The sequence below is a fragment of the Phocoena sinus genome, chromosome 17, assembly GCF_008692025.1.
Source record: "Phocoena sinus isolate mPhoSin1 chromosome 17, mPhoSin1.pri, whole genome shotgun sequence".
NCBI lineage: Eukaryota > Metazoa > Chordata > Mammalia > Artiodactyla > Phocoenidae > Phocoena > Phocoena sinus.
The window spans coordinates 71242264-71266080 of NC_045779.1; the positions used below are offsets into that span (position 1 = coordinate 71242264).

At 51.2% G+C, this 23817-nt stretch overlaps 1 protein-coding gene across 1 annotated transcript in view; it reads left to right on the forward strand.

The window, feature by feature from the left end:
• CCN4 (cellular communication network factor 4) overlaps positions 1-21819 on the forward strand; it is a 30360-nt gene extending 8541 nt beyond the window's left edge. The window contains 5 exon segments of the mRNA XM_032610259.1: positions 7628-7907; positions 14198-14220; positions 14222-14459; positions 17696-17889; positions 19581-21819. Of these exon segments, the coding sequence (XP_032466150.1) occupies positions 7628-7907; positions 14198-14220; positions 14222-14459; positions 17696-17889; positions 19581-19880 (1035 nt within the window). The 3' untranslated portion in view covers positions 19881-21819.
• The last annotated feature ends 1998 nt before the right edge of the window (positions 21820-23817 follow it).

The following is a 23817-nucleotide window of genomic DNA, read 5'->3' on the forward strand; positions in this document are numbered from 1 at the left end:
TCTTTGCCGTTCTGGTCAATTCTCACTCCTCCTTTAAAGATGCAGACCAAATGGCTCCTCCTCCAGGAAGCCCTCCCTGCTTCCACGGCCCCATCCCTTCCCCTCTCACCTTGCTCTCATAGACCCTAGACTCTGCTGAGACACCCCACCTTGTGGCCCTTGGGTGTGATGCCTTAAGAGACTGATACTGGTTCAGATCCCAACTCTGCCACTTGTGAATGGTCTTGGGCAAATGATCTGACCTTTCTGTGGCTCAGTTTACTTATCTGTAAACTGGGGGAGATGATTATAAAAGCAGCCTGCCTCTTAGGGTTCTCACAATGACTAGATGACTTAGCGTGGAAACTAATAAAAGAGGCATAAAAGGCAAAATGCAGACCATGTAGACCTCATTTTGATCTTGATTCATAGAAACCATCTGATTTTTTTTTAAAGCGTTGAGATAATCAGTGAAGTCTGAATACGGACTAAGTATTTGCTATAGGGAAAATTACAAAATTGTAACCAAACTAAGTTAATTGGTGTGAAAATTGTTTTGTTTTGTTTTGTTTTAATTCTCCATACTTTAGAGACACTCTCTGAAGAATTTCAGGTAAAATCACATGATGTCTGAGGTTTGCTTTGAAATCCTCAAGAATGAAAAAGTATGTGTATAGGCGGGAGAAATAGAGGAAAGGAGATGGACAGAGGTTGGTTGATAATTATTGAAGCGGGAATAGGTATGTGAGATTCATTATATTATTCTCCCAACAGTGTGAATATTTGAACACGTCCCCCAAAAAGAATGAACACGTTTTAAGTTTGATTATACGTAACCCTGGTAGAAATGCCCACCACTGGCTATACACTCCATCAGGGTTAGCTCTTATTAATAGCGCTGTCCCTCTATAACAGAAGTTAGCAATCATTTCCTAAAAAAACACCAGAGAGTAAATATTCTAAGTTTTGTGGACTATAGGCTCTCCATGGAATCTTCTTTTTTGTTTTTTTTACAGCCTTTTAAAAGTGTAGAACCTGTTCTAGTCTGTTACAAAAAGTGCTGTGGGCGGGATGTCCCTGGGGGCTGGTTTCTGATCCTTGCTCTATAATGCAATTGCATTTTTCATACTCCTGTCTCCTGGGGAGGCTGGGCACTCCCTGAGACTTTATACGGGGAACTTTGTAGATGCTTTATATTCATTTGATGAATGAACAAATTCATGAGGGCTCGTTATTTGGAAAGAAATCTGGCTTCCTGCCCTTTTTACCTTCTCCATATAAAGTCGACTTTTCCAAACAGACGCTCATAAGACTGCATGTTTGCAAAACTAATTAGCAGAAAAGCTCTACAAACCTTCCACCTCCCAAGACGTGCAGCCTGGCCAGCGCTGGGCCTCACGTCCCTAGAGATCCTGCCATCGGAACCGGAGTGAGCATGGAAGGCTCTGGGCAGTGCTGGGTCCTCCAAACACTCAGGCCAGGTGCCTTGGGGAGGTTTGAGCTAAGAGTTTTCCAAGAGGGTGACCCCACCTGCAGGGCATTCCTACCAAGCCCTGGGTACAGACCCCTAGGGGTATCCTCGGAGGAGGAGATGCTCAGAAAATGTGTCCACCAGGTCACATGGTGGCCGCCTGTCAGTTACACCAGAAAAGTGAGAGCAAACGGTCGGAGAGGGCTGACCACGGGGCATTCCCCAGCTCTGGACCCAGGTCTGTGTCCACATTCTCCCACTGCCCACCGAGGCGTCTTTTCAGGGAAGGAGCAAAACAGAAACTGATTCCAGACAAGGCAGCCCTTTCCTAAAACCCCCAGGGCCCGCTGAGGCTGGCTCAGGCCATTCCTGTCTCAACCCTGCCCCCTGGTGGAGCATCTGGGGGTGGCCGCCCAAACGTGGGCAAGCCCAAGCTCTTTACCATCCCTTCCATTCATGAAGCACTAGCCCACGGTGTGCCAGGCTCAGTGTTGAGCACCTAGGAGTCAAGAAAGGGCAATCTGTCCCTGAAAAGCCCCGCGAGAGGCTCCCATCTCCTCTTCCACCTCTTCCAATTGTCACCACCCCGTGTTGTAATCTTGTGTGTGTGTCCATACTGTGACTGCCTTCCGGTAAGAACCACACGCCTTGTTCATCTGAGCACCAACCGTGCAGGAGATGCTTAGTACATGTGTGTGATGGGAGGATGGAGGAATGAATGTATGGATATGAAAATGAAGGAATGAAGGAGTAGGGCAGCGTGGTGATAAGTCCCTCTGGAGGGACACTCTGGGGACACTCAGAGACCCCTTCTCAGCTGTGAGACTGTGAGCAAGTTACTTACGCTCTTTGAGCTTCAGTTTCCTCATCCGTAAAATGGAGGTAAGACTATAACTGCTCATTAGGGCTGCTGGAGGATGCTGTCATCATTAATATTTTACAAATGAGGAAACAAGCTCAGAGAGGGTGAGCACGGCCCCAGGTCACAGAGCCTTGGGAAGTGGGTTCCACTCACTGCAGATGCCCTGCCCTTTCCTCCTGGTCCCAGGCCCTGTTCATCGATGAACCACACACACTCTCAGTGGATGGTGGGGTCTGGCTCCATCATCGATCAGGATGATTAAGGTCTCAGGGTGGCACCCCACCACTGCCAGCCTCCTACTCTCTGCTCCCATGCCTACCACCATTTATTGTTGTAAAAATGTTTTCCTTCTTAATTTTAATCTGCTTAAGTTTGTCCAATAAATATGATTAAATGGATTGATTCATTGCTTTCAACCTGCCTAGTGATTACCCTCCCTGCCCGGAGGGTTAAGTAGCAGACATGGTCTTAGCCCCTTTGGGCTTCTTTAGGAAACCACACACCGGGTGGCTAACAAACAATTTGTTGCTTCTAGTCCTGGAGGCTGGAAGTCCACGGTCCAGGCCAGCATGGTCACATTCTACATGAGGACCCTTTTCATAACTGGCATCTTCTCATCGTGTCTTCACATGGTGGAAGGAGCCAGGGAGCTCTCTGCGATCCTTTTTATAAGGGTACTAATCCCTTCCATGAGGGCTCCACCCTTATGACCTCATCACCCCCCAAAGACCTCACCTCCTAATACCATGACCTTTAGAGAGGTTAGAACGTCAACATATAAATTTGAGGGGACACATTCATTCAGTACCCAGCTGACACTTAGGGGTCTTATCATGGGCAGCTGCTCCTTTTCTATTTCTTTCATTTTTCATTCTTTCTCACAAAACAGTAAAAGCAAAGTACATCATTTTCAATTAACTACATGAGGCCTGCTTACCAAAAACGGTGTGTGTTCTGCAGTCTGGCCTGGACTGCTTTGTGGAAGGTTGATCAAGCTGCCGACAGGTTAGGCGTGTAAGTGATGTTCTAGAAAAGTCATGTTAAGAAAGGAAAATGGCCTAGAATCTCCCCATCGTACCCTCCCCTGGCCCAGTTCTCTAAGACGAGGGTTCCCGTTCTCACAAGAATCACCAGGGGTGCAGGTCAACATGTACATTCTGGGCCCAGCATAGAAGAGCTGAAGCTGAATATTCCAAGTGGGCTTCAGGCATCTGTATCTTAACCAGGTCCTTAGGCAAGTGGACCCTTGTCACCCTCGGCTGCATTCAGTGCCCAGGATTCTGCCCAGACCACTTCAGTCAGGCTGTCTGCGGACAGTGGCCGGGCATCAGTGTTTATCAAAGCTTCTGGGTGGTTCTAACATATGGTAAAGTTTGGGAGCCACGGTAGGAAGTGACTGTGTAAGCCACTGCCCTGGGGTCTCTGAGGATGGAGGTGGGCAGTGGGCTCAGCCCGGGAGCTGAGGGGTTGAGCGGGCAGAACCAGGCAGGAGCCTGAGCCCTGGGTGCCCAGCCCGGGAAGCATCAGGGCACAGCCCCACCCTCCTGTCTTTCCTGTAAACACAGTGGTGTCCGCGGGGAGTCCACATGCAGAAGCACATTGTAAAAGAGACTCTTATGTGAACAGCTGCAATTTGCAAGTACCCAGGGCTCTTCTTGATTCTCTTTGGCTTTTCCTCCAGACGATAGATATTCTCCTTGCTTTCTGACTGCTTTCCTTCCCTTTGTTCACCCTTAGCTTCTGCTGTTATAAAAAATGATGTAGGCCCAGTGAGTTTGCAATAGTCCCTGTACCGTGACCAAGGGCAGGCGGACATGCAGTGCCATCTTGGGTATTCAAGGTGGCTGATGTGTGTGTGTGTGTGTGTGTGTGTGTGTGTGCAGTCACTTTCCCTGGGGTGTGGGTGCTGGACAAGGCAGTCGGGATTCAGAGGGTCATGCACCAAAATGAGGAGTCCTCAGGCCCTGGGGTCTAAAGGTCTTCCCACCCCACAGCTCTCATCCAGGACCGTCTAGGGATGGGAGATTTCTACCACTAGATGGCGCCAACAGCAAGGGCTTGGCTCGGCGGACCCGGGGCCCCTCCCTCCACTGCCCCACGGTGCCATCACCTGCTTCCCTCATCCAAGGTGGGGGCCTTCTCTGCAGCTCCCCTTGAGGAGCTGAGTGCCCTGGGGCTCCCGGCATGTGCTTGGAAAGGAGGCTTCCTTCTGGGGAGGTTTAACTTGGTATGGAGACAGCAGGATGGATAGTAACCACGTGGAGGTGGTTACTATCCAGATTCCAGACCATCCCAGCTCAGTTCAAAGTGTCCAGACCCCCAAGTCTTGTGCTGGGCTGTGTGGGTGCGAGGCAGGGCGCACAAGCAAGGGAGCGCAAGGGCAAAGTCGTGCTTTCGAGCGTCTGCCCTTTGCCAGGCCTGCATACACAGTGCTTCTGCATACACAATGCTTCCACCCTCCCAACAGTTCCCGAGGGGGCATTACTGTGGCCATTTCACAGATGGGGATGTTGAGGCTCAGTTTGTCCAAGGACACAGAGAACCCACTTCTGACTGTCTCAGGTCCCGTGCTGTTTTCTTGACCCTCAAACTTAGAGCAGAGAAAAAAGCTTCCAAGATGGTAGACCCTGAAAAATCAAGAGACACCAAAGCCCCTTAGAGTCAACAATTCCCCATCCATCCATTCCACCAGGCGACACTTACACAGCCCTGCTGTGGGCCGTGAGCCGTGTTTCAGGCCCACACAGAGAAGTAAGGCACAGACTCTGCCCTTTACAAGTTCACATTTTAGTGGGGGAGGCAGCACCTCTAATACAACCTGGGAAAGGCATGGAAGGCTTCCTGGAGGAGAGGGTTCTTTTTATTTCCTCTGCCAAGAGTAGGTCTTGAGGGTCTAGAGACTGTCAGAGGTGGTCTGGGGGACTCATAAAGCTCCAGGCCTCCACTGCCACAGACTGACAAGGAAAAGTCTCTCTGCACAGAGTCAGAAAGATGAGGGTTTGTGAGTGTGTGTGTGTGTGTGTGTGTGTGTGTGTGTGTGTGAGTGAGTGGTTTCATTGATTTGGGGGTTTGGGGTTTTGTGTGTCACGTTGTACTTTTCGAGGAAAAGCAAACAAGGGAAGGTAACCTAAATGTTTCCCGATGAACACAGACCAGCCCTGCCAACCTCCAGCACAATCTGCTCCCCACCAGCAAACCTGCCTGAAACCAAGCCTAGAGGTGACGAAAGCCTCAAATCAACGTTTGCATTTTTGACTTTCAAAGGCCCTTAATGTGTCAAATTAATATTTACTGCACTTGTTATGTGCCGAGCACAGAACCAAGAGCCCAACTAATCCAACACTTCAACCTGGACCATCTCTCCTGGCCTCTGGTTCTCACAGCCAAGCACTCAAGGATGCACACCACTGACCTCGGCAGAGAGCTTCCTGCCCCAGTAGTCAGAGAGCTCCCGGGGCTGCCCCGGTGCCCAGCACTCACACACGTCGAATAACTGTCTCTCCTATAAGCTGTGGCACCACAAGCCCAGGACATTTTTAACTTCATCTTCAAACGCCTAAAACTTAAGAGAGACGGTGAGCTAGCTCAGCAAATGTTTGTGGAGTGACTGAAAGAGCCCAGAGGGGGCAAAGGTAAAGGTCCCAGAAATGAGAGCTTGGAGAGTCATTTGTGCCTAGGCCCTGACATGGGCCGTGTCATCCTGGATGTGTCCCTCTGCCTTTTGGATCTTGCTTTCCTCCTCAGGAAAAGAAGGAATCTGTCGGAATATCTCAGCATCTATTGTTCAAAGAATGAAGGGCAGATCTGTAAGTCCACAGAGCAGGCTCTGGTTCAAGACGGAGGAGCTGGCCCGTGGGGCACCCCGCACAAGCCCTGGCTCCACCTCCGCTAACCTCAGAATTCAGGAGCCCCAGACAGGAGGCTCCCCAGCAGGAACCACCGCCTGGGGGTGGGAAAATGCAGCCTCCACTCTCCATCCTCAGGCAATTCCCTTCCTCCCTGGGCCTAGGTTTCCTCCAGTATAAAGAGTGAGGGGCCAGGAGGGCTGTTCAGGAAGGCAGCCGGAGGGGCCGGGCGGGGGACTGGATCCCTGAGATACAGGCAGTTGGAAGTTCCTAATACTGGCCGGCACCCCAGAGCAGCCTCCCGTTCTATCTGCCTGATCTTCAGCGCAGGGGGGGCTCTTTGGGACTTATGTCTCCTTCCCCGCTGGCCTGTTGTCGTGTCCATCATATTTGCCAGCATAAAGATGAATATATGGGCTAGGGGATGGGAATGGGGTTCTGGGGAGGAGTACAGGTGGGGGAAGTGGAGTGGTGGTCCGTTACCCTTAGCACAAAATAAGACCCCTCTCTGCATGGTTTGCACCAGCAACAAGAGCATGACTCCCTTCCCTACGGAGGCAGAGCAAGCCAGCTGCAGGAGGCACGAGGCTGGACACCGCTGCCACCCATGCAGCCCTTTCCTGGGGCTCAGAGGGGAAATAAGAAGGAGAAGAAAATTAATAAAAATACCTGCCTGAAACCCGATGTTAAATATGCATATCACTTATATGTGGAATCTGAAAATAAAAAGATACAAATGAACTTACTTACAAAACAGAAGTAGACCTACAGCCATAGAAAACAAATGTATGGCTACCAAAGGGAAAGGGGGGTAGAGGGATAAATTAGGAGTTTAGGATGAACAGACACACACTACTGTATCTAAAATAGGTAACTGACAGGGACCTACTACTGTAGAGCACAGGGAACTATACTCAATATCTCCTAACAACCTATAAGGGGATATAATCTGAAAAGGAATTTACATATATGTGCATGTGTCTTTGTATGTATGTATAACTGAATCACTGTGCTGTACACCTGAAACCTCAGTGGAGAGGGTAGATCTTTAGGATGCAGAGAAAAGAGCAACCGATTGATGGGGTGTGGGCCGTGCCACATCAGAAGGCATTTACTCAAAGCTGTAGCTCCCTCGCCTTCCATCGAGGCCAACTCAAGGACCTCCCAGGTTTCGGGATGGCCAGAAGGGAAGGAAACACCCATGGGGCTCAGAGATCTGACCTAGAGTCTGCCCCTGCCCCCCGGCCTACCAGCTGGGGAATTCGGGCAACTGGCTTAAGTCTCTGAACTCCGGCTCCTCCTATGGTTGCACCGAGGTGAAAGGAGACGTCTGGCTAGTAAAAGCATGGTGGAGAAACATAATTTCGCATAAGCCTTTTGAACACCATGAAGATGGGAAGGTGACTGCAGACCTTTGGCCTCTGAACCCCTTACCTGGCAGCTCCCTTTATGTCTGCCCTTCCCCTGCAGGCCCTCTCTCCAGCTCCCACGGCCACGGTCTTCACCCCGGCTGCCCTGGAGGACACCTCTGCACACCCCCAGTTCTGCAAGTGGCCGTGCGAGTGCCCGCCATCCCCGCCCCGCTGCCCGCTGGGGGTCAGCCTCATCACAGACGGCTGCGAATGCTGTAAGATGTGTGCTCAGCAGCTCGGGGACAACTGCACGGAGGCTGCTGTCTGTGACCCCCACCGGGGCCTCTACTGCGACTACAGTGGGGACAGCCCGAGGTACGCAGTAGGAGTATGTGCACGTAAGTGACACCCCACACACACCATCCGGCCAGCCCCCAGCATCCCCAGCTCTGGCCCAGGGACCCCCACCCATTGCCCTTCCTCTGGCCTGGCTCCAGTTCTGCAGGAAATACCCCCCGCCCCCTACCCCAGGCCGTGATTAGAGGCCAGAGGCTGGGCTCTTTCTGAGGAGGGAGGGATGCTGCATTCCTCTGACACCCAGAACCTGGCTGTCTTCTCTGTTCTCCATCCATGGATGAGTCCAGGGAAGAGGCATCCCCCAGTCAAGACCTAAGCCTGGCTCTGTTTTCTTAGTGGTAGAACTCTTTGCTGGTTGCCCATGGCCTCCCAGGGGCACCAGGACCCTGCAGAGCTGCAGATATTTCAGTTATATTGTAAATTAAAATAACATGGCTCTAAAACATTTAGTAGCCTTGAAAGAATAAAACCCAGCAGCCTGAAACCATCCCTTCCTACCACCCACCCATGTTTCCCTGGTTACTACAGTCACTTTTAACTTTCAGCCCTTTCTTCTGGTAGTTGCAAATACTCAATACATGTCTTCAGTTATATATTGATCGGCTTTAAATATCAATTGTGGATAGTCTATGAATGATCCCTATATGGTAGCTAATGTCTGAGTTCCTTAATACCACCTGGCATCTCCCCCATCTTCCAATATCATTGTCATATTTTTGGTTATAAACCACTATCTACAATATTAGGATTATGTAAACGTTTTTCACTGTGACCTGAGATAGTGCACTTGTTTGAATGTCCTTTATTATGAAGCCTTTTGTTTTTCCTGGGGTTTCTATTTGCCTTTGCTTTTTCTTTACTCTTTGTCCTTAGAATAGCCCCATGCCGGGGGAGAGGCCGTTTGTTGTTTGTTTGCTCTTCACAGGGTTCTACCATTTCCTTTGTTGTTCTCAGAGACCTCCTTTCTGGGACTTTCTGGTCTCCTGCTTCTATCTGGACTGTGATTCACTTAGCTTGAATCATCTAAGTATTTATTCAAGACACCTGATCCAGCATGATGAAAAGACGTCACTAGGCATCATGACACAGCAGGCTAACTTCTGAAAAGTTACGCAAAGCCTCATAAACCCAAGAACTCCCTTCTTCCCTTAATGCTGAATCCAGCTGTCCCCGTAACTATGATTCTAATACACACCACTGCATATTCACACAGCAGACTCTCCCATCCTCAGTTAACCCATTATATTTCCTGAAGTGGGTTGTTGGTGAGGGTTATGCATGAAATGCCAAGTCAAAACGATCATGGTTAACTTATGAGCACTTTCCGCTCTTTTGACCTCAGTTCATGCCTCAACTTTCATGCCAAGTCATCTGTCTCTAGCGGTCCAAGTAACTACCATTGATTCTGCCATCTTTCCATTTCCCCCCCTTTTACTGAGACGCATTATTAGCCCCACAAAACTCTGTTCAGTGAAAACGTGCAGATTCCACCCGCATAGAGTCATCTGACGTGTTGGTTAAAAATGTTATTCCTGAGCCCCACCCCAGACTTACTCATTCCAATTCTCTGGAAGTGGAGATGGGAATCTACAACTTTAACAAGCTCCTTGGACCACCCTCATACTCAGGTTTGAGACTGCTAATGTAGGTAGCCACTCATATACTCTCTCCCCGTACCCAGGTAAGGAAACCAGGCTGAGCCTTCCCGCAGTAGAATCCCCTCCACGTCTATGAGACTGTCTCATCATTTCTTTCCCCTTTTACAGCTGTTCTTTAAGGTCATTAAAAGGAAATTCATTGTGACTATACGATTCCCTAAAGTTGCAATGACATCTCACCACGTGCCAGGCACCACAACTCTATAGACATTCTCTCATGGACCCATAGACTGTACAGACCCCGGGACGGCCTATCCTGCCTGCCTTTACCACCAGGGGCCTGGAAAGCCACCTTCCCAATCCAGCACCAGCCCTGTGTCTTTAAATGTCAGCTCCTGTGTTCCCCTGGCTCCCTCTCATCATGAGTCTGTATTTCCATTCCTTGTATTTGAAAAGAAGACTGTGGTTTTCGGGAGACTATAATGAGTACCACACTTGCCAAGGGTTCTCTGGTCATATAGGTCTACAGACTTCGGAATAAATAAGGTTTAGTAAGTGAAACAGAACTTTTCAGAGGTTTTAAACGTTCACGTCCATTGTCAAATTCCAAAAAGAGAGCCGTCATGAGAGGACTTCTGTTTTTGAACTTATTTGCACAGTGAACACGTTTTTCCAGGCAGATTTTTACCCAATCACCCACCTACCCCACCACACACACTCACTCAGATACACACACAGCATGCATACATGTGCACCCACACACACACACACACACACACACACACACAATTCACCAGTGTGCTACTGAACATCTTCCCGGAAATGCTGCCATAGTGTCTGAATTCATGAGACCCTAATGCGAGAAAGAAGAGAGTCCAGGTTCTGAGACGCTAGAGAGGAAGAGGCTTTGGGGCCAGAGGGGAAAGAGAAAGAAGTGTTCCTCTACACACACAATCTGTCAGCAAATGGCCAACAACCAATGGACGATGCCCAGGCCAGGCTAAATCTGTCCTCAGAGATGTGTGTGTCATTAAGCCAGGACAAGGAAATAAAAATAAGCAGTTGCAACACTGGCACAAATAACTCAAAGAGAGGATCACAGGGGTTATGGCAAACTAGTGAATGCAAGCTTTGGCCACTGAGGCCAGGCGGAAAAGTGAGCTTGGTCTGATCCAGTCTGCTCCGTTTTCAAGTGAATCCAGAAAGAAATCCAGATTTGTGTAGGATTTCTAAATGTTGGCAACACATTGAAAACTTTTTTTAAAAACACTCCATGGGCCAAACAAAACACCTCTGTGGGCAGCGAGTGACCTCTGGATTAAACTGTTTGGCTATTTTCGTGGACAAACATGACTGCATTCAATGCAGCTGGGTCAGGATTGAGGGCAGTGTGGTTTGCTGGAAGGATCATGAAATTTACAGGCAGACAGACTTGGGTTTTGCCTCCTGGCTCTGCCACTTACTGGCTACGTGACCTTGGGCACGTCACTTAAGGAGCTTGATCCAACCAGCTTCGCGTGGTGGTTGAGGCTGAAGCCTAAAACGTGGTCGGCTGCTCTTGGTGAGTGTCTCATGTGCTTCAGCTTTCCTTTGTAGAAGTTCCCTTAGCCTTGTCCACGGTCATCCTCAGAGTTTGGGGGCAGGGCTGGTTCCAAGCGCAGACTCTCCCATCTGAAGAGTGAGGGAGTAGAAAATCCATGCATGGGGTTTGGAGCTAGACAACCGAAGTTCGAAGCCCAGTGCCGTAACTAACTAGTACAATGGTCTTAGGAAAGCTGCTTAACCTTTTTAAGTGTCAGTTTCCTCATCAAGGAAAAATGCAATGAATATTCGAATAACGCCTACCTCTCTGGGTGGTTAGGATGTCGAGTGCCTGATACACAGTAGAAGCCCAATACGGAGTAGGTTTCACCCCATCTGACATCCATCCATCCGTCCACTGATTCATTCATGCGGTGAACACAGGTTAGTGATAATACAGCAATGGGGTTACAAGGCATGGCCCACTGTCCCTGCTCCCAGGCAGGTGACAGTCCAGCAGGGGTGGGGCAAGGGGAGTAGAGATCCAGACGGCACAGCAAGGTGACTGGAGTTCCTTGAAGTCTGTCAATAAAATGAAAGCCCACCAGTTCATGCCTGGACTTGCACATCTGAACGGGGAAGGAAACTCAGCCAGCTTCCCCATCTAGCCAGGAGCTGGTCCTTCAATTAGTCAGAAATAAATCGAATAATGAAGGGGTGCCAGAGTCTGCTGATGAGACAATCCACAGCCATCATACATACCAGCCATCGCTTGTCCCTACCCCCGAAACCTCCCAGGAGACTGGGAACAACTTCTAGAGGCAAAGGTTCCCAATGCTGGCTGCAAACTGGATTCATCTGGGAGCTACCGAGGGCAAAACAATAAAAAATACTGAAACCCAGGTCCACCCTCATATACTGGAGCATGGTGTGGGCATCAAAATTTTAAAGAGCTCCCTTGGTGGTGCCATCGTGCAGCTGGTGTTGAGAACCACTGTGCTAAGGACTCCCAGCACCCAGCGCTGCCCTCTCCACCAGAAGTTCCCACACACGGGCAGAGACGGGCTTCAGCACTCCTTTCTCCCCCTCCACCAATACACACGCGCACACGCGCACGCTCCCTGGAGCAAAAGCGCACCGCCAGGGGTGACTCAGACGCAAAGATCAGTGATTCACCCAGTGCTTCCTCTGCTTTGTTTTTGTTTTCCTATTTCCCCTCCTTTACTGGTGTCTGGTGGAAGGAAATGGATGGTGGAGTCAGAGCCCCCAGGCTTTGGGAGCAGCTCCATGAGTCACCTGTTGGGTGACCTCGAGCACTAACCCCACACCCCCAGTTCCCGTCTCTGCCAAAGGAAGAAAACAAAGCTCTCCTAGGGCAGTCCCTGCGAGGACTGCGTGAGATACCAGATGGTGCCTGGCTCCAGATCAGAGGGGCAGTAAGTGTTAGCGCCTTTCCTTTCTGTACCTTCTCCGGCACAATCACCTCCCAAGGAAACCGGCAGTCACCCCAGTATTCCCACAGGCTGCCCTCACTGCTCCGCTGAGCTGAGCTCTGTGACCTTAGGTGCGTGATGCAACAGCGCTGAGACTCAGGTTTGCTGTAGGTGAAAATGCAGGTGAGGATGTGGTATCGTTTCCTTATGGGATGAAATCAGCAAAGCAAGGAAGCCTAACGCAAAGCAGGTCAGGCAACCAAGAACCCTCACTCCTGTTAGATACAGGGATGATGATGACGACGATGACGATGACGATGGTGGTGATGATGAGATGATGATTCACCTTCGGGTGGATCCAGGAGATAAGCTGGAACTCTTGGCAGACTAGCCCTCCTCGGGTGAATGCCCTTGCCACCCTGGGCTCTCTGCTTGCACTTCCAGACACTGTCCTCAGGGTGGGACCCGGCATCAAGGGTGGGAATGCTGGTGGGGGCCCAGCAGCCCCAGATCTCTCCTGGAACTCCAGGCTTGCAGAACAAGCTCCACACGGCCACTCTGATGTCAACCAGGCATCTCGTGTCTAGTGAGGAACTTGAGTCCACCCACCCCAACCTTGCTCCTCTGAGGACAGAGCATCCCTCTCCTTCCAGGGCTCAGGACGTAGAACTAGGAGTCCTTCTTGATGCTTCTCTTCTCATCCTTGCATCCTATCTGTCAGCCGGTCCTTCCAAATATACTCAGAAGCTGAGCCCTTCTCCTCCTGGCTGTCCCTCACTGGTCCAATCACCACCACCTCTTATCTGGATTTCCTAGTGTGGCCTCCTGACACCACCCATACCCATCAGTCTGTTCTCAAACTCAGCACCACGAGTGTTTTTGTGAAACATAATTCATATCATTGATTCAACAGTTACTCATTGAGCACCTACTGTGTGCCAGCCTCTAAGAGCTTTGTATTTTCCGCTGAGCCTCCCAGGAAGCCCCCCTCTCACCTCATCTCCTGCCTCTGACTTTCTCTCACCCCTTCCCTGCCCTCTCCCACATCCCAGGCTGCTCCCACCTCGGGCCTTCCCGCCTACAGCCCTCCCGGCCTGGAAGGGCTCCTCCCACAAGACCTGGGCAGCTCACCTCCTTCCCATCTTTGTTGAATCATCCTCACCCTCCGTGAGGCTTTGCTGGCCCACCTTGTTTAAATCTGCAAACCATCCCCCCCCTCCACTCCCGTCAACTGCTTTACTGGCCCATCAACTTTCTAGACGGTCCATTGTCTTTTCCTCTCTCCCCCACTACAATGTAATCTTTTTCGAGGGCGTGGTTTTTGTCTCCTTGCTTCACTACTAAATCCCCAGCACCTAGACTACTCTATAAATTTGCATTGAATGAACTGAGTCTTTGTTTCAAAGTGTTCGAATTGGCTTTACTGCCTGGCTCAGAACCGTGACCCTGGAGGCAGAAAATTGTCAGGACCAGGTTTTGTGCCACTTGATGGGACAGGACCAGGGGCTAGCCACCTGGCTCCCCGTCCCGGCCTCCCCCCGCCCCGCTCCAGGGTGGCACTGCGTATTTCTCCGCGGGTTAAATGAACTGGCGCTGCCTCTGCTCAGGTGCCACCGAACTCCCCCCACGCCGCCGGCTGGGCCCAGTGGCTTCTCACTGCTCTGCCTTCGCCCCTCCCCTACGACGTGAACGTGGGGGGGCGTGGTCCAGCGGGGGCGGGGCTGCCCTGCGGGGGACGCCGGAGCCCACCTGCCTGACCCTCGGCGCCTGTGTCCGCAGAGGTGGTCGGCGTGGGCTGCGTTGCTGGACGGCGTGCGCTACAACAACGGCCAGTCCTTCCAGCCCAACTGCAAGTACAACTGCACGTGCGTGGGCGGCGCGGTGGGCTGCACGCCGCTCTGCCTCCGCGCGCGCCCCCCACGCGTCTGGTGCCGCCACGCCCGGCGGGTGAGCGTGCCCGGGCGCTGCTGCGAGCAGTGGGTGTGCGACGACGACGCCAGGAGGCCACGCAAGACCGCGCCGCGCCACACGGGCGCCTTCGGTGGGTGCTGCACGCGGGGCGAGGGGCGCAGGGCGCGCGGGGGGAGGGCAGGCCCTGGGGTCCGGGGGTGTGGGGGCGGACACTCCCGAAGCTCTGACTGCCCACCTGTGACTGACAGGAGCCCCCGGCCCCCAGTCCCCAGTCCAGCACTCAGGAGCGGTGTGACCTTGGGAAAGTCACATTTCCTCCGGGACCCTATTTCTCCACTGGTAAAATGGAAATAAGACCACCTGTCCACCTGTCTTATGGGATCCTTCATGCGTAAAAGGAGGAAGTGCTTTGTAAAGAAGGAAGCAGAGGCCTGCGGTTCCTTATTCTCCTACTAAGGAGTTTAGGAGGGGAGGGGCGGAGGCTGAGGAAGGACCAGTGTGAGGGTACCCCGGGAGGAGAGGCTTGAGCAGCAGGTGGAAGGGCAGAGAGGGAGTGGATGGCTTCCCGCTCACTCTGGGGGATGGGTGGACAGGTGAGACTTCAGCCAGGTAGGCCAGGCCAGAGGAAGCTCCGGAAACAGAGGACAGGGACAGACCTGTTTGTTTCACCCACAGCTTACATGAGCCTAGCCAATGCCAGACACTTAGCTGGTACCGAATCAGTGTTTGTCATATGGATGGATGAATGGATGGAGGGATGCATGGATGGATATGTGGGCCGAGGAGACCTGAATTGGGGCAGTGGGAGCAGAGGTATCAAGGAAGGGACAGATGCAAGAGGAATTGAACAAGTAAGACTGAAGGGCTCGGCATCAATACAACGGGTGGGGGGAAGGAGAGAGAGGGGTAACAGAGACTCCCCGGGCTCGTCATTACTTAGGACAGAAAGCAGGGAGTACTTCTGGGGAGGAGAGCGCCCTTGCTGGAGACAGGCAGAGGCTGAGGCTGGGTGCCCTGCCCATGAGATCACCCAGAGGACCGTCCTGCGGGGAAAGCACTGGAGGGGGGAGGTGGGGCGGAGAGAGAGCTCCGGAAGTCTCTGGCCCAGAGCTGCTGAGGGCCTAGGGGTAACGTGTTGGGGGGGCCTGGGGCAGAGGTCTGGGGGGCTGATGTTTGAGGGAAGACAGAAGAGGAGACCGAGGGGGAGACAGAGAAGGAGAGCCAAGCATGTAATGGGAAAACCAGGAGCATCTGATGACGTGGGAGACAGCAGATGAGGACAGTTCTAGAAGGAAGTGTCCACCAGGCAAGTGGACATGAGGGAGTGAAGAAATGGCAATGGAGTTTGGGCGTTCTGAGGGTACTGGTTGTTTTTTTAAAGTTATAAGTGCGTGAGAGATGGTGCTCAGAGAGATTGCGTAGAGCAGGGTTTCTCGACCTCAGTTCTGACCTCATTTTGGACAGGATCATTCTTTATAGAGGGGACAGTCCCGGGCTTTGTAGGAGGAGGTTTACACCTGGCCCCCACCTACTACGTGCCAGTAGCACCTTCCAGCCAAGTAGCGACAACCAAAAATACCTCCAGACATTGCTAGTTGTGACCTGGGGGGCAAAATCGCCTCGATGGAGGACCACTGATGTGGCCCTGCGACACCACCATGTAAGGTGCGAGAGAGAATGAAGCTGAGGAAGACAAATCCAAGAGGCAGGACGGATACAGGAGAAAGAGGGTTTCAGAAGCCAAGTGAGGGAGGATTTCAGAGAACAAACTGGACAGGAGAGGGGAGGAGAAGGGAGGGGAGGGGAGGGGAGGGGAGGGGAGGGGAGGGGAGGGGGGAGTGTAAAGGCCAGAATAGAGACCTGTCCCCAGGCTACCTGCCCCCAGGGGTCTGACTGGACCAGGAAGGAGGGTGGTACTGCCACCCCTACAGTTCAGGGATGCACAGCCTCTCTGGATGGGGCCTGGGGTGCCCCACCCGGGGCTGAGCAGCCCCCTGAAGCAGCAATCCCCTGCCCATGGAGGAGGTGGCCGGGGAAGTTCTGTCCCCAGCAGGCCTCCCAGGGCAGAGCACAGGAGGGTCACGGGGTGAGGGTGCAGGGCAGCGGCTGTTCTGCCCATCATGTCATTGTGTGTGGCCCAGTGACCCCGTTCTGACCGAGCACAAGCAGAGCCCCTGCCGAGTGGCTGACCCAGAAACCAAAGCCCTTTCATCCTTCCAAGCAAATCCCTCCCCACTGCCCTCTCCATCCGTGCTCGCAGCCCCAGCTCATCCCAGCCCGGACCCTCCTCTCTTCTGTCCTCAGAAGCCTCTTTTTCCTTTCTTCTGTCTTGTGCGTCCTCTTCTCTTGCTCATTTATTCCTGCGTTCATTCACCCATCTCCCCTGCACACCTGCTGTCCCTGCCCGTTCCTCTCTCTGGTCGCCATGCGTGTGTGTGCCAGGTTGGACTGGCTTCCTCTTCCAGTCTTTCTCTCGGGTATCTTGGTCTGTCTCTCTGTGAGATCTCTCCTTGGTCTTCCTGGCTTTTTACCTGCCTCCATCTCTAGCTCACTCCATTTTCCATGTTCTGCATGCCAGGATACACGCGTTGATAGAACCAGCCAAGAGTTGGGGTTCAGTTCACCTTTACTGAGGGCTTACTAAGGGCCAGGGACAGCTTGAGCGCTGTCACGTGTCTGAACCCATCTTTTCTGTCCCCAGCCTGGGAAGGAGGGAGAGAGGTGCTACTGTCAACCCCTCTTACAGGTGGGGACACGGAGGTGGGAGCTAGTTTATTGGAAGCTACCCAGCTACTAAGTGGTGGTGCTCAGAGCTGAACCCAGGCCATTTGCCTCTGAGACCTGTGTGTCCCCTTAACCACGATGCCCGCGGCATCGCCCAGATGAAATCCTGGTACTACAGTGCAGGCATTTCCCTTTGACCTTCCCCACATAACATAATCTCTGCAGGGGCAGGAACAGTGTCTTTTAACCTTTTGTTCCCAGCCCCTTGCAGATGCCTGATGGGTACTCAGTCAGTATCTGGACCCTTTTATTGCCGTACTAGCCCTACAGGGCAGATGTGATTATTCTAGTGAAGCCTGAGGCCCAGAGGGACACAGCCTCTAGGTGCTCAAGCAGGAATTGAACTTAGGTCCACCTGTCTCTAAAGATGGTCCTCCCTCCGGAGAGGTGTAAGGAGCTCAGAACAGCCCTCCTCTCCCTGGGAAACTGCTGGTTAGAAGCCAACTTGCCCTCTTGCGCTGAGGGACAGCCCACCTCTGTCCTGCCTGAGGTTCAGGGACCCCAGCCCTTAGGGCGGTGGCGACAGGAATTGGGGGCTGACAGAGACTGGAAACTCACAGGGCATCTGGTTCCCATCCGCAGCAGCCATGGATGAGATAGAGCCGTGGCACAGGAACTGCATAGCCTACAGCAGCCCCTGGAGCCCCTGCTCCGCCAGCTGCGGCCTGGGGGTCTCCACCCGCATCTCCAACGTCAATGCCCGGTGCTGGCCTGAGCAGGAGAGTCGCCTCTGCAACCTGCGGCCGTGTGACATGGACCTCTGGCCACACGTCAAGGTGGGTCCGCCTCCCAGGGTGGGGCAGGTGTCTCGGGCGTAACAGACAAGCCTGGCTTTGAGCCCGGCTCCTGAGCTTGCTTGTGGGGGGTCCGTTTGTACAATAATTAAGCCCACGTTGTAGCAGTTTCTTGGGATAACCTGTGTCACTGGTGGGTTGTGAATTTCACTCAGTGGAAGTGGTGACCATGTTATTACAATCAAGGTGACTCTGGAGATCCCAGGGTCCCTCAGAAGTGCTCTCCTGTGGTGATTCCAAAGACCCCTCACCGACTGCTCCTGGGCCAGCCCCCACTCACGTGACAGCCACACGGGGCGGTAGGGGACAACGGGACTCAGGACTGCTGGGGTCAAATGCCCATCTGCTGCTGACTGTGTGTGACCATGGCCAATCTCCTTGCATCTCTGAGCCCCAGTCCCTTCACTGGTAAAACACCAGAATTGATCTCGGACATCCCTTCCAGCTTTGAGAGTCAAAGATAATTAAAATAAAGGATCAAGGGTGTAGTGGCCACAGGAGGCTAAGACCCAGTCCTTGGAGTTAGAAACGGATCTGATTTGCTTAACCCAGGACCTCCTTGCTAACGCCTTAGGACTGGTCATCTGCCTTGGTGTCACGTGAAAAATAAAGAGAAAGAAAAACTCAGCACTGATTCCTCTTGGGGATCATTGGTGGTTTCTTGGGGATGCTGAGGAGAGGGTTGTCCAGCAGACAAGACAGCCTAGCTTCCCACAGTTCCTCCCCTTGTCTCTTTTCCCTCTCTGATTAATTTCCCCTGCCCTACTAGCCTTTGTATTCTTGGTGCTTGGTACTCAGCAAACATCTCTTAACCGAAAGCATGGGAGGGAAATTTACCAGCAACAGGACAGAGCGTCCTAAGCTGGGTGAATGCACGGTGCGTGCGAAGTAGGGATGGGCTTACCACCAAACGAATTCACGTCCCTTGCTGTTGCCTCTTGCTTTCCACCCAAGTTCATTTCCATAATTATGTGCCTAAGAGAGCTCTCAGATCAACCATACAAGCCTCAGACCCACCCCACATCGCCTGGCTCTGCTCTACCCCCGTTTCTGGCATGGTGCCGGTACAGAGTAGACCCCGACAACCATTCATTCAGTGAGTTTAGTAAGTGCTTACTATGCACCAGGCACAGAATCAGACTGCAGGGACACAGAAAGAGCCCCACTCTCGAGTGGCCCACAGCCCTGTGGAGAGACAGAGCTCCCTTTAGATAATGGCAATCCAGTTGCATGGAAAGGGTGTGTGGGAGAGTCTGTCAGAGGCAGAGGAGGAGGAGAGTTTAGGGTAAAATGCATCCCCCGATCAGGAAGGCCATGATGGTTCTGCCCCTAACCAGCGAGGGGTACTTGATTGGCTAAAGTGGCCGCAAAGGCATTCCGTGTTAGTGAAACTGACCAGGGACTGGACATTGGCAAGGCAGGAACACAGGAGAGAAAGGAAATTGCAGGTTGAGAGGTACCACCACCGCAAGGCAGCCCCCTCCTGTGCTCTTGTTTCCTCCTGCGTAATATGACTGGGTCTTGCTGTATTTGGGGTGGTCCTTCCCAGTTGGAAGATGCCGCAAATCTGAAAGTGAGGCGTGGAGAGTGAAAAGGGAAGAATTGAGGGCTTGGAGGGAAGAAAGTGGCTGTTGATCCTCTGAGCATCTCAACTGAAACCTCCTTTCCTGCAGGAAGGGAAGAAGTGTCTGGCCGTGTACCAGCCAGAAGCGCCCGTGAACTTTACACTGGCCGGCTGCACCAGCACACGTTCGTACCGGCCCAAGTACTGTGGGGTCTGCACAGACAACAGGTGCTGCATCCCCTACAAGTCCAAAACCATCGACATCTCCTTCCAGTGTCCCGACGGGCCTGGCTTCTCCCGCCAGGCCCTGTGGATTAATGCTTGCTTCTGCAACCTGAGCTGTCGGAATCCCAACGATATTTTTGCCGACTTGGATTCCTACCCTGACTTCTCAGAAATTGCCAATTAGGCAGGCACAAAACACGAGCTCGAGGCCTGGCCCCATGCTTGTAAAGCAGGCAGCCTTCTGAGGCCCACACTGAGCCTTCTTTTGTCCACCTTACCCTGATCCGGACCCGTGGCCCCCTTTCCTGTCTCCGACCACCCAAAGCACCCATCGTGGTGCCGCTCAAGCCCAGACAATGGGTCCTCTCCTTGACAATTCCACGTACACTCCAAGGAAAGTGCCTGTCTCCAGCCGTCCTGGTCAATACCCAAGGCTGATCCGGCCTGTCCAAGTCACTGGACGTCTTGCTGGATCTTGCCCGAGTCTCAAGGAACAGAATCAGCTAGGCATTCAGTGTCACTAATTCCTTCTTTAAATACCAAATCGTAAGACTCTCTGGGTCCATTCAGAAGGATAGATGGGATTTAGAACTACTCCGATCGACAGTTGTGACCACCGCACACCAAAGTATCTCTCATTCCAAAGATTTGTGCCTCCCAAGGTCACCCAGCATTTGCCAAGTGAGGTGAATTGCTGTTTGGGTTTGGTTTTTTTAATGAACAATTGTATCCATTATTCCGGGCATTGTTGAGGTCAGGTTTCTCTTCACCCCTGCCCTGTGAAGGGTGTACATTGGGTTCATCCCAGTCAGAAATGCAAGATGATAAACTTCCTTCTTGTTCCTGGGAGAAGTCCCCAGTCAATACTCCAGGGTCAGAGCAAGGTCCGCCAACTGTCAGAAGGAGCGATTGACTCCAGCACTGAATCTGCTGCTCGTGGACAGGGCAGGGCGCTGGGCAATCGGCCAGGCTCCTCACTTCTGGGTCCTCTCCCTGCACGGGGGCTCATGGGAGTTGGTGGAGTCCCCTGGGGTGATGTCTCTGACCCCTGAGAATGGTGCCCTGTGACATTCCTGTGCTCTTAGGGAGCCTTGGGTCCAGCGTGAGTGTGGGTCAAACCAAGAAGTGGTTTCAGAAACCAAGAAGTGGGTCCAGTCTGCGTCAGCCTAGGGTGGCAAGGGTCCCTGGGCCCAGGACATGTCTCTTTCTGCCTCAGTGACCCATTTCACAGACTGGGGGTCTACTGACCCATAAAACCCAGTTCTGGTACAAAGACAGAGGTTAACCAGTTGTTTCAAAACAAGTATATTTAACAGGGATGAAAAGCTGAAAGGGCTTGAAGCTATTCAACGAAAGGAAGAGAAAGTTGCTATTAATGGAAATGAGGCTATTATTTATTTTATTAGTAAAATATAAATATTTACTGCTATAATTCTTTTATATAGTACCTTCTATGTGTCAGACATTGTTCTCAGTGCTGTACGTAACCGTTAACACTAGCTCATGGAAACTTTGAGGCCGTGTTGAAAAGCGCCCGTTACTATTTCTGTTCTTACAAATGTGAAACAGAAGCTCAGAAAGGGAAGGGAGCTTGACTGAAGTCACCCAGATGGCCAGTGGAGGAGTCGGAATGCAAATCCAAGTTGAAGTGACTCTATAACCCATCTTTCCCCTCTACTTTTAGAGCTTCCAAATGTGTCAGAGCAGGAAAACGTGTCAGGACAGGCGATTCTTGCATCATTTTTGCTTCTTATTGTTGTCTCTCTAGCTCTTTTCACGAGAAGAGAGTGTCTGACTTTCAGATTATTTACGTGCCTAAGCGTCGAACAAAATCTGGGCTAAACCAAAATCCATGACTCCCCTACAGCTCGTTCCCTCCTTCAAATCTGAACCAGCTCTTATACGTGTTTGAAGATGATTTTGTTACCCAGTGCTGCAGACTGAGTGACGGGGCGGTTATTCCTGAGGGAATTCTGGGTGGCGAATTGTGGGTGGGATTCCTAGACGGGGAAGAAGGGTTGAGAATGTGTCCTCCTTAACGGTGGCCTCCGGAATGCCCGATGCAAGGCATACAGTGGCGCTCAATGTGTATTTGATGAATAAAAGAAATTGTGTACACGTTCCTACTTGTATTCAGAAGATCTCTTTCTTCCAAAGGTACATGACAATCCGATTTTTATCAGCCAAGTCTTAAATGCCATAGAAAGACATTTACTATTGAAAGAAGTGTACATTTTTTTTTGGAAAAAAAACAACACAAAAGAAGAATTCCTGTGTCAAGAGAATTTACCCCATGAATAATCTCTTCTCAAGTCTACGTGGAACATGTTGGATTTTCGTAGAGTGAAATCACCTGCCACCTACAAGCTACAAGGACTGGATGAACGCTGACCCCATTTGAAATTCAGCAGACACCCGAGAGCTAGGTTCTTACTGAATTTGCTTCCCAGCTTGGGAAAGTGAGCATGGCTTCCAAGATCCTAGGAAGCCTGGTTGGTGGAATTGGGGGTTTTATGCTGGGAATGGGTGGGATGGCGTGGCCGGAATGCTCCGGTTTGAGAAGTGGATCTGTCCTGTGCAGGCCCCAGAGGGAACGTCTCAGCCCCGTGTTTTGAAGTCATGGGGAAGGAGCTATGGGCCCAGCCGTGGTGTGCCCTGAGTCAGTAAAAGTTAAGAGTAATAATCATAACGAAAAGCTGTCCCTCTATTTAGAGTGCTTGCTTGGTACCAAGCGCTCTTAAGTTTTGAATTATAGTACTAATCATCACAGCGATTTTGAGTAAGCATCTCTTGCCCGTTTTATAAATGGAAAGTCTGGGACTCAAAGAGGCCGGGAAATCTGCCCCCCAAAGTAGCAACCCAAATCCCAGCTTATTCCACTCTTCCTTGCTCTTGGGGAGGCCTCCGGGGAGAGCCTGAATGAGTCCTATCGGAGTGTCACGTAGGCGGGGGGCTCAAATAGAGCAGGAAGCTTGCCACTCTAGTCCCCTGTGACCCCGTGTTCTGGGGGAAAACGAAAGGTATGCTAAAGATTTGTCAACTTTCGGTGAAGAAATTTATGTAGGTGCTTGGAGTGAACATCTCGTGTGTGTGTAGGTGTGTAGGGGAAAGAGGAGACCTGAACTTACTGAACCACCGATGCTTGCTAAACCTTATTAGCATCTGTTGAGCACTTACCAGGCCTTCTACTGGGTCCTTTACTGCAGTGTCTTATTTAATCCTCAGAGCAAACCTATGAGATGTGGCATTATTATCATTTACCCATTTTAGAAATAAGATAGCTGAGGCTATTAGAGGTTAAGTTATTTGCTCAGTGTCTTACCAGCTAATGAATTACAGACCAGGATTGCAAACCAAGGTTAGTCTGACGTCCGAATCAAAAGGCACAAGACGTGCTTTACTGACAAGAGCTGCAATTTTAACTTTGAAAGTGATTCAGAGAGTGATCAAAGAAGGTAGATTGAAGTGATATGATTGTCTAGACTCTCATTGACATTGTAAGTACTGTGTATACCTAGAGGTTGTGGGGAGGTAACGTAGCCTGTGACTATTATACTGAATTAGGTCACTGATTTTTAAAGACTTACTTGATCCAAAGTAACTGCAATGATAACCCTGCACAGCTGGGAATCATGGATGGTCAGAATGGCCAGCTGTGTATTTCTGCACATATACATACGTGTTGTATGTATGTGTAAATATATATATATGTGTGTGTGTGTGTATCTGTTTTCAGACTATGACTTAATATTTAAGTATTCCTACTGCCATTTTGGTGACTACAAAATACATATGAAGAAATGTCTTGGAATTTCCCAATAGAGGAAAAGTAGCACTTGGGCAATCTCGCATGTTTTACAACAGTCCTCATTTTTCTCATGATTTATGTAGCACGGAACGTGTTTATTTAATGTGAAGGGTTTTCATTGCTCAAATTCCCTGTTTATAGCTTTTCGCCTTAAAGCAATATATCATCAGTAAAGTGACTTACTGGATTGGGTGAATTTTCTTGTATATTCAGTTATTATGAGGCAATGATGGAACATTGAACACGTTCAGTAAATGTGCAGATGGTGGAAATTAGGTCCCAGATATTTTATACATGACAATAAAAATAGCTA